Here is a 17,433-nt window from a genome sequence, read left to right as displayed (position 1 = left end):
TTTTGGGTGCTGGTATAGATTATCTGGGTGCTGGTATACTGTATACAGGGTGCTGGTATTGTTTTCCTGGATGGCTTTCCTGGTTACAGGGTGCTGGTATGCAGCTGGTATAAATTTCGACTGGCGCGCCATTCTGGACGCTCTGATGACTCGGCTCCCTGGTGCGTTCTTGGCTTGCTGTTTCGTATCTCTCTGCTTCGTTACGCCCTCCAGCTCCAATCTGCCATCACTCAGCCATATCATTACTACAAGCAGCAGGACTATCAGGGGATGAAACTGTCCATGGAGAGCGTAGCTCCAGGCGCCTCCATCCTAGCTGACACCGCTGCCCAACAACTGGCCAAATTATTAACCTCTTCCTGCACGACCTATAGGCGGATAATGGGGGAACTGAAAGTCTGTACACGAAGTATACTATCGCCGCATGCAGGTGAATGTGCAGCCGCTCCGCAGATAGTATCACACCATAAGATTAGATACAGCTGCTCTACAAATAATATCACGCCATAAGATTAGATACAGCTGCTCTACAAATACCACATAAGATATATTTAGATACACTTCTCAGTAGACAGTATCACACGATAGGATTAGATACTGCAGCTCAGCAGACAATATCACATAGGATAATCTTAGATACTCAGCTCAACAGACAGTATCACACATGACAAGCTTAGATACAGTAGCTCAGCAGACAATGTCACACAGGGTAGGCTTAGATACACTGCTTAGCAGACAGTATCATAAATGATAGGTTTCAGTATATAGCTAAGCAGACAGTATCAAACTTGGGAAGCTTAGATACACACTTTGGCAGACAGTATCACACTGGATAGGCTTAGATATATAACTCAGCAGGCAGTATCACACAACTCAAGAGCCAGTATCTCATATGATGGGCTTACATACAGCAGTTCAGGGGTCAGTATCACACATGATAGGCGTAGATATCGTACATCAGTTTATTAGTTCACTGAAGATTATTTAATAACATGATGGGAAATGTAGTTTCGTTCCCTGCAACTGTATCACCCATCATAAGCTTAGATACAAATTTTGAATGAAACAAGCCAACCAATAAACCAGTAAGTGCGTTCAGAAATGTCAATATTTCTGGGAATCATTTCCAATATGTTGGCAACTTCCTCCATCGACATAAAGCTGCAGGCCCCCCCTTACCTGGTAAAAATGAAGACGATGCCGTAAATTACCCCTCCCCCATGATAAGACCCCGACACCCGTGGACACCATGTTCTAATTGGAAGGTATTTTTCACAATACACATGTCTGTCGGTAAATCAGCCAATGCCCCAGGGGGGCAATTTTCTCTATCCCCTCAATAATAAGATTATGGATTGCGGCCCGGATGGCGGTTCGCTCGCGCTGTTTCATTCGCTTCCTTATATCATTTCTATTTATTTCTATTTCTTCGATGGCAGACAGAAGCGTCCTGATAGAATTATTCTCCCCACTTGTGTGACTGTAATGTGTCCTTCCATCTTCTGAGACGAGGATTTAATTGTGTTAGCACCAGCAGCAGCCACTATGTCCCGAAACTCTGCGTGTAATTATTAGGTCATGTGACCCGGCTTGCGGTATTACACCGTAATGTGTTAAATATGGCATCCATGTCGAAGAGCGCTGCTCAGTGTGAAGCCTGTCTACAGGCGATCATCAATGAGATTTACTACCCAAACTGAGGAGGTGGCGGCTCAGGTTGAGACAATGCTATCAGCCGCACTGCATCTCCGTTCCGCTGCTGCCACATACGCTCATTACTGTACACGACTGTATATTTACTTCCAGGGGCTGAAAACCTTTCTTAAAGCTACGGTCACACAAATGTTTTTTTTACTGATCCGGTCTTACTAGAAACGGAAAGCAGCAAAACGGAAGTGAAAAGGAAGGCATTCACTCAGTTTTTTTTTACGGATTTATAAAATGGATCCGTTAAAAAAAAAAATAAAAAAAATAATAAAATGCTCTCCATTTAGTTTCCAGCATTTAAAACACATCCATTTTTTTGTGCATCTTGCTAGACATGAGGAGGAGTTTCTGCTCCCTTTAGGACACCTACATCACAATTTGACAGGTGTAACACCTCAGGGAGGGTCCTAGGATCAAATCTCATCAAGGACAACATTGACTTTGAAAAATTCCATCCAGATGCTGCCCTTAGTCAGATTTGAACCTTGAACTCCAGCACTGCAAGGCAACAGCGCTAACTACTGAGCCACCACACTTCTTTCTTCTCCCGCTTCTTCCTTCTCTGAAGGAAAAAGAGAAGTAGATCATCTTATTCTCCTCCTACTGCTACTGCGCCTCCTTCTCTTGATGATGTTTGAACCTAGGACCCCAGCACTGCAAGGCAACAGTGCTAACCACTGAGCCACCTTCATTGAAGAAGCACCACCACGTCTCTGTGATGTAAACTCATGAGCGGCATATGGTACATCTCTCCCCAGTCCTGATAGTTTGTTACAACTTATCAGTCTGGAATCCAGGCAGTTTTGAGGCATGGCTAGACTAGATACACTTGTAACAATCTATAAGCCGTGATGAATATTAGGTCTATACAGAATTTCAACCTCTTGAAATACATAGAAATATATTAATTCACTGTAGCTAGCAGAGAAGTGGTGAGGAATTGAAAAACAAAGTACACTGAACGGCCCCTTTATTAGACTCCCATCTAGTAGCGCGTTGAACCTTATTTGGCCTTTAGAACCATAGCAGTTTGTCATAATGTCTATCCACAGGTTTCAGAGGACCAATGGTGCGCAATGAAAACATCCCCCGCACTGTTAGGCCCAATGTCCACGGGCGGATTTTATTTGCGGAGTCCGTGCGGATTTGAGCTGCGAAAATTCGCGCTGATTCGCCGCCCATAGAAATGAATGGAGCTTCCGCAATTGATTTTAGGTCCGCAGATTTGATTTTATGGTATTTTTTTACCATCCGCGCGGATTTAAAATGGCAGCATGCTCCATTTTCATCACGAATTCCACGTGGACGTTGCTCCATTGAAGTCTATGGGAGTCGCGGATCCGCAACGATCCGCAAATACATTTAAATGCATTTGCGGATCTGCTACAGATTTGAAGGTTAGAAGTAATTAGGAAGGTGGGGAAAAGGCTTGGAAGGGGTTTGGTTTCTTTTCCAATTTTTTTTTCATTTAATTTCATAGTACTTTGTATCTGCACTGAAGTAGTGCTTCACCATTCACCAGCACGGACCCGCAATGATAGCGTCAGCCCTGGGCTGCACTGTCGAATGGCTCAATGCATGTATCGTAGCAATACAAGGCCACTTCCAGTACACTTTCCTTAGGGCTCCCGCACACTAGCGTTTTTTTTGCACGTTTTTTTCATGCAATTGTCAATGGGACTTTCTAATGTTAAAAACGTTGGTGCTTTGCGATTTTTGTGCGATGCGTTTTTAACATGAGAAAGTCCCATTGATGATCTCGTAAAAAAATGCAGCGATATTGCGTGAAAAAAACGTGCAAGAAAAACGCAAGTGTGCAGGAGCCCTTACTTCAATCATAGCAGCAGCCAATGGGACATAGAGGAACATAAAAAGCAGATTTATGCTTCTCCCATGTTAGTCTTCAACTATGCAATTGGGTATTATTTCAACACAAAATTGAAATCCATGTTGCGGGCCCCCCAGGGACTCGTGTGCCATCATGTAGCACATCTATGCTTTCCTATGCAAGCATGCTATTGCTATTTTATATAGGATACCAGTATAAAGGTGCTTTTACACTGAACGATTATCATTCAGATTCTCGCAACCCGGCGACAATCTGCACTATTTTCGTTTAGTGTAAATACATACAGCGACTGAGGAACCATAACCGATAACTTGTTCACTTGTTGTTCGTCTTTTAGTTTCTGCATGCAGACAACTGAACAATGGAATAGTTTCCTGTTCTAGATATAGGATTGGGGGTGGTTCGAGTTTTGTTTTTCATCTTTGACACATCTTCTCTCTATATGCAGCGCCTACACGGAGCCCTACAAAGTCTGTCCCATCCCCATGAACCACATAGAGGACATCACATCTGATGAGGATCAGAAAAGCTCTGAAGATGAGGAGTCCAGCTCTGGAGGAAACGGAGGTGTACAGAAGGTAATGTCAGTCATACTGGTTGGGGATCCCGCCTGTGATTTATGTCAGTATTTACTGCCACTTGTCCTGGTTATACAGCACATCTAAGGGTCATTTTAGATGGCTTGATCAGAGCAATGTAAAGAGCGCTGATCAGCAAAATTAGCGACCGTGTGTCTGGCCGATTCAGGATGTATGAGGGATGAACGATCGTTTATGTGATTGTTCGCCCCTCATACTATTTCATCGCTCTTTACCAGAGGAGATATGCTACTGACAATGATGTTGTTTGATGCTACATATATGTGGTCGCCCAAAGCACGGCCATTTGCCTTATGAACATTCTTGCCATCATGGGACATGTGAAGGGGTTTCCCACTAATGACATTTATCCCCTCTTCATAGGATAGGAGATAAATGGCTGCTGAAGATCCGACTGCCAGGATAGCCAGCGATCCCGACATCTGCGTACCCCCAGTTCTCCATGTTAATGGAGCAGTGGTCAGGCATGCACACTGCCACTCCTTTCACATGAGGAACTGACAGTGCCCAGATGTAAGGACCACTGGTGGTCCTCGCAGTTGGATCCCCAGCGATCAGACATCTAACATCAGTGCTGTTAATAGAGAAGTGTCATTAGTGGGAACGAAAACCCCCTCATCTTACTGGGACTTCATTTATAGTAGAATTAAATACAGTCTACTGATCCCTGTTATCAGCCTGGTTCTGACTGTATACAGTATGAATACAGCCAATAGCTTCACACTATGGGTATGGTCTGTGTGGTCAATGAGTCCTGTATGCATATTACTGATCAATTACCAAGAGAACTCTCAAACTGCAATATACGGTAGGTAGATAGATAGATAGATAGACAAACAGGATGAGGCAAAAGTCTGGATACAGCTGGTATAATAATGAGAAAATTGACTTCCAATGTGTAAAAGTATTAATCGGAAGGGAGGCTGCATTTTTTGGCTGAGATGCCATTTTGAACTCCTCCATATTGAATTCAGCTCAGGTTTTTTAAACAGGAAGGGGGTCATGTGATTTATCAGTCTTGGCTAGAATTCACTTAGAAACACACTGGAAGTGTCAGATTTCCCCTATCTTTACTTGTTTAAACCACAAACCACCATTCTGTGATGAGGCACGGGTGCCTGGGGTGTGACCTCTGCACCCTTATAGCTGCAGCACTGCACTCACCCAGCTACTATCTCTTCGGCAGATGCGCCCCTCACCCCCTTCCTCCAGCTGCACATCCTCTTCTTGCTACTCAAAGAGCCAGAAAACAGAGAATCTCATTGATGGAGATGTCTCTTATCACTGGCAGTGGGCACACTGCGCCTTTATCCTAATATTGCAGAATTGTGTATAGTACATATCATGTGTGTATTTGTAAACAAGTGTGACTACGTCTAGAGATGTGTAAATATGTAACTAGATGTGTAACTAGATGTGTTTACTGAACCAACATTTCATACACTGGATTATGTAAACTTTGTGCCCGACTGATTGCAACAAATATATCTAATACACTTGCACCTCTTAATACTTTGTTGCATCTGGCGACACCTCCATGTGTCGGACGAAACCAGCGACAGCCTTGAGCTCAAATAGGTTTCAGCTATAATTTATGCCGGTTTCTGGTGTAAATGAAAGTAAATCTAATGGGCTTTGGGCAGTCACACCCGCTTACACTAGGAGCCTGGTGTAAAAGCCCAAAAAGATGTAATTTTGGTGTGTGCTGAAATTGTGACTTTCATCATGTATGCCAGAAATCTAGCATACAGGGTATAATACATATGCCCTATTATATATTAGCCGTGATTTTTGAGCGCTGTCTGCTCTATTTTTGTGCATTTTAGCACTTTTTAATGCACCTCATCACTCATCACAATGATGGGCTGCATTAAAAAACGCTGTCAAATTCTGTAACGTGCTCAAAAAAACGCCACCTGAAATCGCGGTAAAACACTGCAGTTTCAGACGCAGTGTTTTCTGAACATATGTGTGAGAGCAGCCTAAGGCCAGGTTCACACTAGCAGATTCCAAATGCGGAATCCACGATCGGTGTCTCTGCGGAGGATCCGCGGAAAAATGTGGGCATTGAAAAGCATGTAGATTCACTTTTTTACACACACTCATTGCATATTCCTCAAGTGATTGAAAAATTGCAGTATACTCTATTTTGCTGTGGATTCCTTGCGAATGCCCTCCATTGAGGTCCTGGATGACTGAACCCTGCTGATTTATTATCAATGACCTATCCTAAGGATAGGTCATGTATAGTTTACAACTAGTAATTATTAGGACATTATAGTCCTAGTGTTTCTGGTGGCACATCACACACACAGTAGCTTGATCACCACAAAAGACAAACACATCTTGGCTCCTCCCACAGCAGTGACATCACCGCAGGTGCTTCAGCCCACCGGATCTCTGTGGTAGGCTACCTGCAGACAGCAAGGTCGGATCCTGCTGCGAGAATTCTTGCAGCGGGATGCGGACCCGTGCCCTCTGCAGAGACCTGCGGCTCACCTGCTCCTTGCGTCTTCCATCTCTGCTATGTGCCAGCTGGCCAGAGCGGAGCCGGCCTGTCACTACTGACATTTCTGTGCTGTCCTCTACGAGACCCTCACAGAAATAGAACATGCTGCGATTTGTTTTCTGCGTGTGTTTTCTCACGGACAAATTGCGGCCGTTTGCATACGATTGCGTTTTGTAATGCAATCCTATGCAGGCGGGCACAGGCAAAAATTCTGCGGGAAATCCTGCCGCGGAATTTCCGCCCGTCTGCAGGGGGCCGTAGGTCAATGTGTTCTGTCAGGACTGCTGAGTTGTGTAGGAAATCATAGTACCAGTGCTTCTGATGGTGCAATGTGCCACACAGCTCTGCTACATGGTACATGCACACACACAGCTCTACTACACCCCACACATCACACACACACAAATTGGCTCCTCCCACAACAGTGACATCACCACAGGTCCTTTAGCCCAGGGGTCCCCAACCACCGGTCCACGGACCAGGATCGGGCTGTTGGGGGTTTCTTGCCGGTCCGCGGTGCCGCTTTCGGCTGCTCTCCCCGTTAGTGGCAACTACAGGCAGGGGCCGCGGCTCCCCTGCCGGTATTCACTAAGCAGCGATACTAGCGGCACTGATCCTGGCCACACTGTCACGTCAGTGGGCAGCCGGCATCCTCCTTCCCCCTCCCCTGACATCTTCTACTACTTGGTTCTGTGAGAGCAGGAGAGGAGGCGTCCGGCAGCACACTAACGTCACAGTGTGCACCGGGATCATCGCTGCTAGCGGCGTGCCGGGCAGAAGAGCAGCGGCGCTGACACGAGGTGTAGGGGGTAAGGCTATGGGTCTCAGGGGGGCACTATCACTGCTGGGGGCCGCTGTAGGAGGTCATTATTACTACTGGGGGCCACTGTGGGATGTCACTATTACTACTGGGGCCCGCTGTGGAATGTCACTATTACTAGCGGGGGCCGCTGTGGGATGTCACTATTACTACAGGGGGCTGCTGTGGGATGTCACTATTACTACTAGGGGCTGCTGTGGGGTGTCACTATTACTACTAGGGGCTGCTGTGGGGTGTCACTATTAGTAATAGTGTCCCCTATATCGTCCCCAGTAGTAATAGCATTAATACTGAAGCCACAAACCCCGCCCCTGCCCTGCCATGGAAAAATGGTCGTGCTTGAAGCCGGTCCCTGGTACAAAAAAGGCTGGAGACCATTTCTTTAGCCCACCGGATCTCTGTGGTGGTGGTAGGTTGTTGTCTTCTGTCAGGACCGCTGAGTTGTGTCTTCTGAGATAATAATGGCTTAGTTGTATTCTCATTTTGTTATTTTTATCCTCCCCTTCCAAGAGCCCTAACTGTGTTGTTCTTCTTTCGGTCAGACTCTGTGTTTTATTTATGTTGTAGAACCTGCGATGCCGTCACAAGGGGGCGGAGCAAGGACATCAGCAGGGGCGGAGCATGAGAAGCACTCACACACATACATTAAGACAAGTGGTCGTTAGTAGTTTGACTAGACAACCCTTTTAATTGAACTTTGCAAGATGCCGGAATGACAGATGGTCATTAAAAAGCATATAAAACTCACTTCCTACTACTATACATCCTATGATGTGGATGTATAGTAGTATTGATGATAGTATGATAGTACAGCGCACGCAAATGGAGTTTTCAAATTCTTGTCTACGAGCAGTGATTTTTTTCCCCATTGTGGATTTGAGGACGCACCGTGGACTTCCACATCTCCAGCATGCTTGTTATGTCACGGATTTGCTGATAATTTACTGCAGATTTAATCCTTTGTAAAATCTGCATTCAACTCAGATGCATCTACACCCCTTGTCAGTAACATCCCTTCCCTAGAAGTTGCCAGAATGGAATGAAACTTTCTATGTGGGATTGTGACATTGTTATGAGTAAGTGATTACAATACAAGAGACAAAGGGTCATTTATTGTCAAAACCGCCTCTAGCTTGGATACAAGATGTGATACGGGTGGGCATGGAGGCTCTAGTTCCCTGCTGTACCACCTCTAGCTTGGATACAAGATGTGATACGGGTGGGCATGCAGGCTCTACTACGATGTTGTACCGCCTCTTGCTTGGATACAAGATGTGATAGAGGTGGGCATGGAGGCTTTAGTACTCTGTTAGGCCACCTCTAGCTTGGATATAAGATGTGATATAAGCGGGCATGAAGGCTCTAATACCCTGTTGTACTGCCTCTAGCTTGGATACAAGATGTGATATAGGCGGGCATGGAGGCTCTAGTACCCTGTTGTACTGCCTCTAGTTTGGATACAAGATGTGATAGAGGCAGGCATGGAGGCATACAGGTTCCCTATGGTATGTTGCGGCATATCGCTCTACATTTGCTGAGCCTCTAGATCATACAGACTCTTGGGCTGTCAAAGGTGGCATTTTAGATGGTCCCATACATATTCTATTGGCAATAAATCTGGCGACTGAGCAGCCACGGAAGTGTAGCAATGTTGTGGAGACGTTCCTGTGACCCCCTTGTATATGTGGCAGAGTTTTATCCTGAAAGAAAATGCCTCTTAGAAGCCATGAGAAGCATCACATGTAGTTGCAGGATGTCCTGAACATATCGCTGAGGTGTCATTGTCCCTGGTAACACTACTAGGGGTCACCAACTGTTGTATGCGATGCCCCCCAGACCATCACATCAGAAGTGGGAACAGTGTGCCGCTACACAGCAAAGGCAGGATTAACGCGCTCACCCCGAGGTCTCCAGACACGAACAGGGCTGTCATCAGTGCCCCAAATCAACTTAGATTAGTCACTGAAGACAACCCGGTTCCAGTCTGTAGCTGTTCAGTTTGGTCGTTCATGACACCACTACAGTCGGAGGCGATGGTGGGTGGGTGTCAAAGGCATCACACGTAACGAGCGCCGTGGCACCTAATGTCTTTAAGCCAACTGCCTGGAAATAGTTTCAAAAGACACAGGGGTATACCGATGGCGCCACCTGTCTCTGGATGGCGGACAACAAAATAGTTGGAGCTGCTGTTGATTGTCAAACGATCAGAAGATCCTCTCTACTGGTGGTCTGTCAAGGGGACCTGAGTCGGTCACCTTGTGTGCCCTCACACATCCACTAGTCCCAACACCTACAAGCAGTCTGGTCAGAGCAGCCCGGTGGGGGCAATTCATCAATACGACGATCCAGTGTCTCACATCCCAATAATGCGCCCCTCTCAGACTCTGGTAACGGGGTGACATCTCTTCTCTGTGTCGTAGAGGTGTCTAGTGGCCAACAAGCTCTACACAAGTGGAAGAAGAGGTCACTACACACAAGGAGCCTCTGAGAGACTTTTATAGGCCAAGGGGGAACCACTTTTAGGGCTTAAGGTGGCAAGATCATTCATCTAATCACACCACAACTCTAATCATTTGCATATCTGCCTGAGATGTAACTGCATGCCGGGTTTTGCAGTAGGACAACAAACTCTTCTAGAGGATGGAGTGTTTTTGTTGTTTTTTTTAAACAAAGAGTGTAGTTATGGATAGCATTTATTGCAAATAATGCATTTTATTTATTTTTTGGCGGGGGGGGGGGGGGGGGCGCTATTTTGCTGTTTGCCTCAGGCAGCAGAAAGGCTAAGTATATCCCTAGCCATTTTCCAGTGCTGCTGATGTGAGCATCGCTAGCCAATCAGAGCAGCATGTAATACTTTAGCCTAATGTAATTGTTCTCAGTAAGAGAAACCAAGTAATCCTGTAGATATGATACCTTTTAGTGGCTACCAAAAATAGATAATCTTATTGTAAGCTTTCAGATCCTCTCAGAATCCTTCCTCAGCATTGATTTACTACTATTGCACAGGGTGCATCAAGTTCATCTAATCACGTCACAACTCTACTCATTCGCATATCTACCTGAGATGTAACTGCATGCCGAGTTTTGCAGCAAAAGGACAACATTTTTTTTTCAAAGAATGTACATGCTTCTTCCAGATCAGCGCCAGATTATCAATTTTTCTGGATAACTGTATGCTAGATTATTGGAATCTTGCTGTAATTGTGTGTACTGTCTATACAGTGATGATGCAGCAGGAGCTTATACGATTATGCATCTTCTACTTCCATATAGTTTCATTTCTAGGTGGATTTGCTACTCAGGATACTAGGAAAGCTGAGTAAGGTAAGAGGTGCCTACGGTAAAGAACAGTCGATTATGATGGGACCCCGTCATGTCCTGTTCCCCCATGTTAATGTTTGCTAGGGGAGTAAAGCATGCTATGCCAAATATAGCATGCTATGCCAAATTTTTAGGCCACTCCACTTTTACACTATGCCATGCCATTTGTATCCCCTCACAGTAATATTGCTCGCTATTGACCCCTTTGTAGTAATAGTATATCTCTAAATAATAGTCAGTTACCATCTCTACATAGTGACATTAATTACAATGCTGTTGCCTCCACTGAAAACAGGTGGCCTTGTCTCTGATTGGGGTTATTCTATCTTCCTTTTCTCCTCTATCCGTGCCCAGACCATCACAATGACTCCTCCCGGCCATAACTTGTCTCTGCAGAATTTGGCACACAGAAATATTTGACTCCTTGCTTTTACATCACCATCCCTATGGTATCTATGCCTTTACATGATCCATATTACCCTAGATAGTAATTAGGCCCTGTGCGGTAAGTGCTGCTTTTATTGCCCTCCACAGAGTAAAGGAGCCCCCTTTTCTGCCCCCATTAGTAATAATGCTGTCTTTTCTGCCTCATAATTAAAAATGCCCTTTTCCTGCCCACATAAGTGATTTTTCTGCCCCCATAATTATTAATGCTCCCTTTTTGCCACTTTTATTCATAATTCCCCTCCCCTGCACCCATAATGAATAATGCCACTCTTTCTGCCCCCTCAGCTGCTGAAGAAAAGGATCCAAGGGCCCCCCTGAGCAAAGGGGGAACAGGGGGCCTGGAGCTGGTGCTCCATTTGCACCATAGCAACCCATGGGTGATCGAAGACAACAACGCCAGGGCTTAGATTTTTTGGGGAAATGCCCCTTACATCCAACTTTTACACCCTGATCTGTGCTGCTTGTATTTGAGCTCGGCGTTCTTAGCTTTTGTGCCATAACTTGAGTCCTTCAGGGGCAGATTGTGTGTCTGGCAGGGTCTCCATGTCCGGGCATGAATAATAGAGTGCATCACATCGTCTGAGCGGTGACCCATCCGTCAGCGGCTGTCACTGTGTTATTACATTATTGCTCCGCAGTCAGCACTCTCAGGACTCTTAGAAGAAGCTGTTACCCTCCAGGTTAATGTGTCTTCTTGTGCTGGGGAAGGATACTTGGAAGTGGCAGTCTGCCATGAGACTCGCCCAGCAATAGGTGGGAAGCTCCTGGATGCTACATGGGATGAGGATACAATCATGTATCATTCCTGCAGAGATTCTTGCTCAGCTTTCCCAGCTTCCTGAATGGCAAACCTGCCTAGTTATGCCGCTATGGGGCTTCTGGAGAGAGATAGCACTGCAATCCTAGCAAATGGGGTAGAGATGAGGGGGGTTGCAGTTAGTGCCAAGTTCATTAAGAAGATGAGGGGGCAAACAAGGATAACGTCTCTCTATCCTAACCCAGAATCGTAAGGGGGCATGTTTTGATCCCTTCTATGGGGCCCCGTTTCATCTGTGTGCTGTGATACATCCCTAGCCCCCTTATTACTGCATGCCTAGGCGGACAGTGTTGGCCATAGTGGTTGTCACCCAATTTTCACACTTAGGTCGCACTCACACTAACGTTCTTTACCACACATGGGTTTTGTGCGCGTAATACGCGGTAACCAACACAACATGCTTGTATTTCCATGCATGCTATTAAGCGCCAAGATAGTGCATGTGGATTATTCAGGACACAGCAGTACGTAATGTACTGCATACTGCTGCGTGCTTCCTACGCAGGAGGTAAACGCGCGGTATGTGCCGGCAAACGCTAGTATGAGAGCGACCTTACAGATAACTGTCCCCAAGCCCTTTTGCTGCCTGAGGCGAAGTGTCATAAGGTCCCTCCCCCCACCCCCTCCACTCCCCACTCATTTTAGAGCATTGAAAGTGCCAATACACAAGATACCCAACATATTTTTGAACCATTGAGACTTTGTGTGAAATGACAGAGTAATAGAGACCCCAATAGTAATATTGCCCCCAGTAGTGGTCCCAATAGTAAGCGACCTCCTAAGGGGCCCCATTAGTAATAGTGATCCCATTAGTTGCCTCAGTAGTAATAGTGCAACGCATAGTGGCCCCAGTAATCATAGCAACCCCCCATAGCAGTCCCAGTAGTAGTAGTGACCCCCATAATGGCCCTAGTAGGCATAGTGTCCCTGTTAGTGACCCCAGTAATAATGGTGACCTTATTAGTGGTCCCAGTAGTAATAGTGGCCTCAAAAGTAATAGTGACCCTGTTAGTGTCCTCCATAATAATAGTCATCCCTGTTAGTAGACCCAGTAGTAATAGTGAACATCTTAATGGCTCCTGTTGTAATAGCGTCCTTTTTAGTGTCTCCAATAGTAATAGTGATAATAGTCCCACATGTAATAGTGACCCCATTAGGGGCCACAGTAGTTATAGTGCCCATGTTAGTAGCCCCAGTAGTAACAGTGACCCTGTTTGTTATCCCAGTAGTAATATTGACCTTGGTTAGTGGGCCTAGTAGTAATAATGACTCCAGTAGTAATAGTGACTCCCTCAATGACCCCAGTATTAATAGTGTTCCCCTTGGTGGACCACCAGCCGGGCAGCAAACCAACACCATAAAGAGTTTTATTCACTCCATCTGTAGCTCCAGTCCAGCTGCTTTAATCGAACTTTGACCACTGACCTCACTGCCTGGCATCTGCAGAGGTGTTAGGGGTCATAGTGTAATTGCACTCAGTAAGAGACACCAAGTAGTATTGTAGATATGATACCTATAATGGCTGATAAAAAATACATGATGTTATAGCGAGCTTTCAAACGTATGCAGGGTTCTTCCTCAGGCTTAATGGAATAGATCTGAAGAGGCATGCATATATATGCACATGCATATAAAAAGGCACAGACATGGTGCGATTAATTTGCACTTTAAAAAAATACAGAGAAGAGGAGTAAATACTTAATTAGTCCACTGATAAGGGATGGGAAAGTTTTATGGTCCCTGAATTGGTGTTAGGGGGTCACCAGGCCAGTGTTTTATCTCTGCTCCAGATTTCTCATATTCTCCACTGATGCAAAAAGCCCCCTCCAGGGTTCATTTTGAGGGGTCATAGTTTAATTGCAGCAGCCACTGGACCAGAGCTATGGAGTGAGTTAAATGCTTGTCGAGTTGCTACCCGGCAGGCTTGCAGCTGAAAATCATTTTTTACCGGCCACTAATATGGCTGGTAAAAAGTACATGCCAGCCATAATTACCTGCTGCCCAGGTGACAACCCTAGCACCACCTCTCTGAGGTGCTGCAGATTGCCGCCTGAGGCGATAGGCTTAGGTTGCCTCTTGGCAGGGGTGCACCTGATTGTAAACTCATACCGTATGACCAGGCCCATGCTTTGTCATGGCATTTTCTGGCAATGAAAGGGTGGAGAGACGCTCTATTTTTAATGTCTGCCCCCCACCCTGTCTGAAACTGATAAACAGAAATATCATTCCCTCTGCACATATATCATACAGCCTCCTCCCTGTGCCGTGACCCTCTACGTGACCGTAAATAGCACTGTCACCACCAACTGTGGGAAGTGTTTTATTTTCACCCTCATAGGGCGTAAATTCCTCTGTGACTATTTGTAAATACAAAGCGAATAAAAAGCCAATAAATAGCGACAAAGCCATCCGGCCCTGACCATGTAAAATATGTGATCCAGCCCTCCCAATGGGCAGATTAGAGTTCATATCCGGATGTGATGTCCAGAGGTAGTCTGAATTTGTCAGGTGACAAAGGTGACAAAGCTGGATTTGTCAGATGTGGCAGAACTGAGTGTTAGAGGTGTGACCTTCCAAGTTCTGAACTGTGAAAAGAAAGACAATTATTGTATCACATGTAAAGCACTGCAGCAGATTTTGTTACTTTGGGGCACGCCCCTTAAATGCTAAACCAAGGCCTTTGTGTTCCTTTACAGCAGTGCTACCCATTAGTGACCCCCTCACATTAATAGTGACCCTCAGTGATCTCTTCATATTAACAGTGCCTGCTCAGTAATAGTGCCCCTGCATACCCCAGCTCAATAATGTACCCTTCTGTTCTTACTCAGTAATACTGCCCTTGCCCTGTAATAGTGCCTCCACGTGCCCCCGTTCAGTAATGTTTTCTTTTATGCAGAGAAAAAAAAAAGAGTCTGTAATTATTTTGTCCCCTTATTTTGCATCCCTCCCGCAGTTCACCCCCGGCTGTTTTCCCCTGCTGATAGCCACAGGCCGGCTCCCGCTGTTCATCCCCACTGAGAGATAGCCACCGATTCCAATTTACCGCCTAAGCTCCTGAATGGCAAAGCAGGACGCCTGTAGCTGATAACCCGGCAACTACACAACAGAGGGAGCTCCCTCCCTCTGTGAAGCCTTTGCATGTCTCCACCGAGCTGCTGCTGCTCTCGGAAGCTCGCTGAAGGTGTGTATATGGCAGCCACCGAGCTATGGGCAGATCGGTGAGGGGTGTGTATCCGTCTGCTAATGAGAACCTTTGGGTGTTCCCTTTACCTCAGGCTGTCTCCAGCCATAATCCTGGTGGAGGCAAGATACAACAGTACCCAGTATGTCTACCCCTGAGGATATGCTTCCTGCCTCCTGGGGCAGGGGGACAGACCCCCAAATCCAGGACTGTTTCACCAAACCTGAGAAGATTGGTAGATGTGATGTTTGCCAGATACAGCAGAATGAATATGTGTATTGTAGCAAAGCAAAGGTTGCCAGATGTCGCAAAGCTAGGTTTAAGAGGGGTGTCAACTCTCCTTAAGGAGAGCACCCCAAAAGTGTGTGGAGACACCTAGGGGGTGAGTGGGTTGCGGGGGGTGCATTGTCTCTCCCCAATGGAAGCACCCAGAAGGAGTGTGAGAAGACACCTGAGAGGTGAATGAGGAGACTTATAAGGCCATGTAAGCTCCTCTGGGTAATTTATGCAAATAAGGAAGATGGAACAATACCTCTGCAGCGCCACCTATTGGATGGCAGCATTCCTTCAAATCAACGTTCGACTTTTTAACAAGTCTAAAAATGATTGGTTTGTTATGTTTTACAGAACTGAGTTTGCCAAATAATGAGCAGCACTCCAGTAAATATAAACCATTGGGTTATTCTCTACTATCAAGGCAGCTCTTATCCTTGTCTCTGGCAACACTGGGTGAAGGCCTCATTGGCTTCATCCTTTATCACTGAACAACAAGGCAGATTTTGTCTTTCAGGGTCCTGGGAAAGCTGGGTGGCAACTCGTTTTGGAGATTTGTAACAGCAAGAATAAAAGAATGACTGTTGTGCAGAGAGGGTGAAGCTGGCAGGCAATGGCTGCTGCTCTAAGGGTTAATTCTGGATGCTGTCAGCAGGACTGGGCATTCCCTTCTCCAACATGCCATTACAGCCACTCCTGACTATAGAGCCCGGTATGTCATGTGATCTGCCGGGCACTAAGACATATCCGTCTTCTCACATGTATATGAGCGGTGGAAGTGGGGCCCCCCAAGAACTTGGCACAGACAGCAGTGAGGATATGAGGACGTGCGGAGTGCCCAGTTCCCGCCTCATTATAACCCTAACGTCATGCCAGCCTGGCCGTGCCAGCTCCATTGTTTAAGCTGCTGCATACATGACGTACTTACAGTATCTGTCTTTTCTCGCTCCATACAGCCCTTACTGCACCTTTACTTTGTCTTTTCCTCCTAATCATACATTGTAGATTTATTGTTTGCATCCTGGGAAGAAATGAAATTTGCCGTCCATAGAGAAGTCGTATAATCTGTCACACGGCAATAAAGGACTGCTGTTCTCCGCGACGGTCTATAAATCTGGTGCATTGTCTGGGTCTTATATACGCAGGTGAACAGATGTGGGAGGAGTTATATACACCGGATTCTGAGTGCCCTCGGCGTCCTTACAGAATGTTTTTCTGTATTTCAAAATCTTCATAGAAAAAGTTATTACCGGCATTTTTAAGTAATCTCTGGAGATTACTACAAATTGGGGCTGTAGTTTCCAATGTTGCGGCTGGCAGCGGGCACCTGATTAACTGATCGTCCAAAGTCCATAGTGGTGGACCCCAGCCTTTCAACGATTTATGACCTATCCTGAGGATAGGTCACCAATTGTATTTCCCTGGAAAACCCCTTTATAGTGGTATGGCCCAGTGTAAACCTTCAAAAAGGCGCAATTTTTGACGCACCAAAATTGTACCTTTTTGATGCCACAATTCAAGCACAAGCCAGATAACACATATGCACAAGTGTCTTACTAATACTATGTATCTTATCCTATTATGTGTGGTACTGTCTGCTGACTTGCTGTATCTAATCCTATCATAATACTAGCATGAGAAATAACTCGCAGAAAGAGGACATACCAATTCAGGAAAATCACTGCCAGCGCCCATACTGGTGATACAAACTACAAGGGCGGGTGAGAAACTATACCCCTAAGCATACAGACAGCCAATATGAAGGAGCATTGTACAGGTGCAAAATACTGATGAGCAACCAATCACACGCCAACCACATATTTGGGGGAGTGAGAATCGTATATGGTGTTATTAATAGGTTGTAAGCCTGCGTGCTGCTCTACACGTGTTAGTTGGTCTGGCACCCTTTG

General features: G+C 45.8%; 1 protein-coding gene across 2 annotated transcripts in view; it reads left to right on the top strand.

Annotated features, from left to right (window-relative positions):
- Positions 1 to 17,433, top strand: part of FGD5 (FYVE, RhoGEF and PH domain containing 5) — a 145,909-nt gene that overhangs the window by 43,269 nt on the left and 85,207 nt on the right. For both annotated transcript variants that reach the window (XM_066597012.1, XM_066597011.1), the window contains exon 3: positions 4,005 to 4,134. In XM_066597012.1, coding sequence (XP_066453109.1) covers positions 4,005 to 4,134 — 130 coding nt within the window. The remainder of the gene's footprint in view (positions 1 to 4,004; positions 4,135 to 17,433) is intronic.

This window comes from Eleutherodactylus coqui, chromosome 3 (genome assembly GCF_035609145.1).
Source record: "Eleutherodactylus coqui strain aEleCoq1 chromosome 3, aEleCoq1.hap1, whole genome shotgun sequence".
Taxonomy (NCBI): Eukaryota; Metazoa; Chordata; class Amphibia; order Anura; family Eleutherodactylidae; genus Eleutherodactylus; species Eleutherodactylus coqui.
This window is presented reverse-complemented; position numbering and strand designations above follow the sequence as displayed.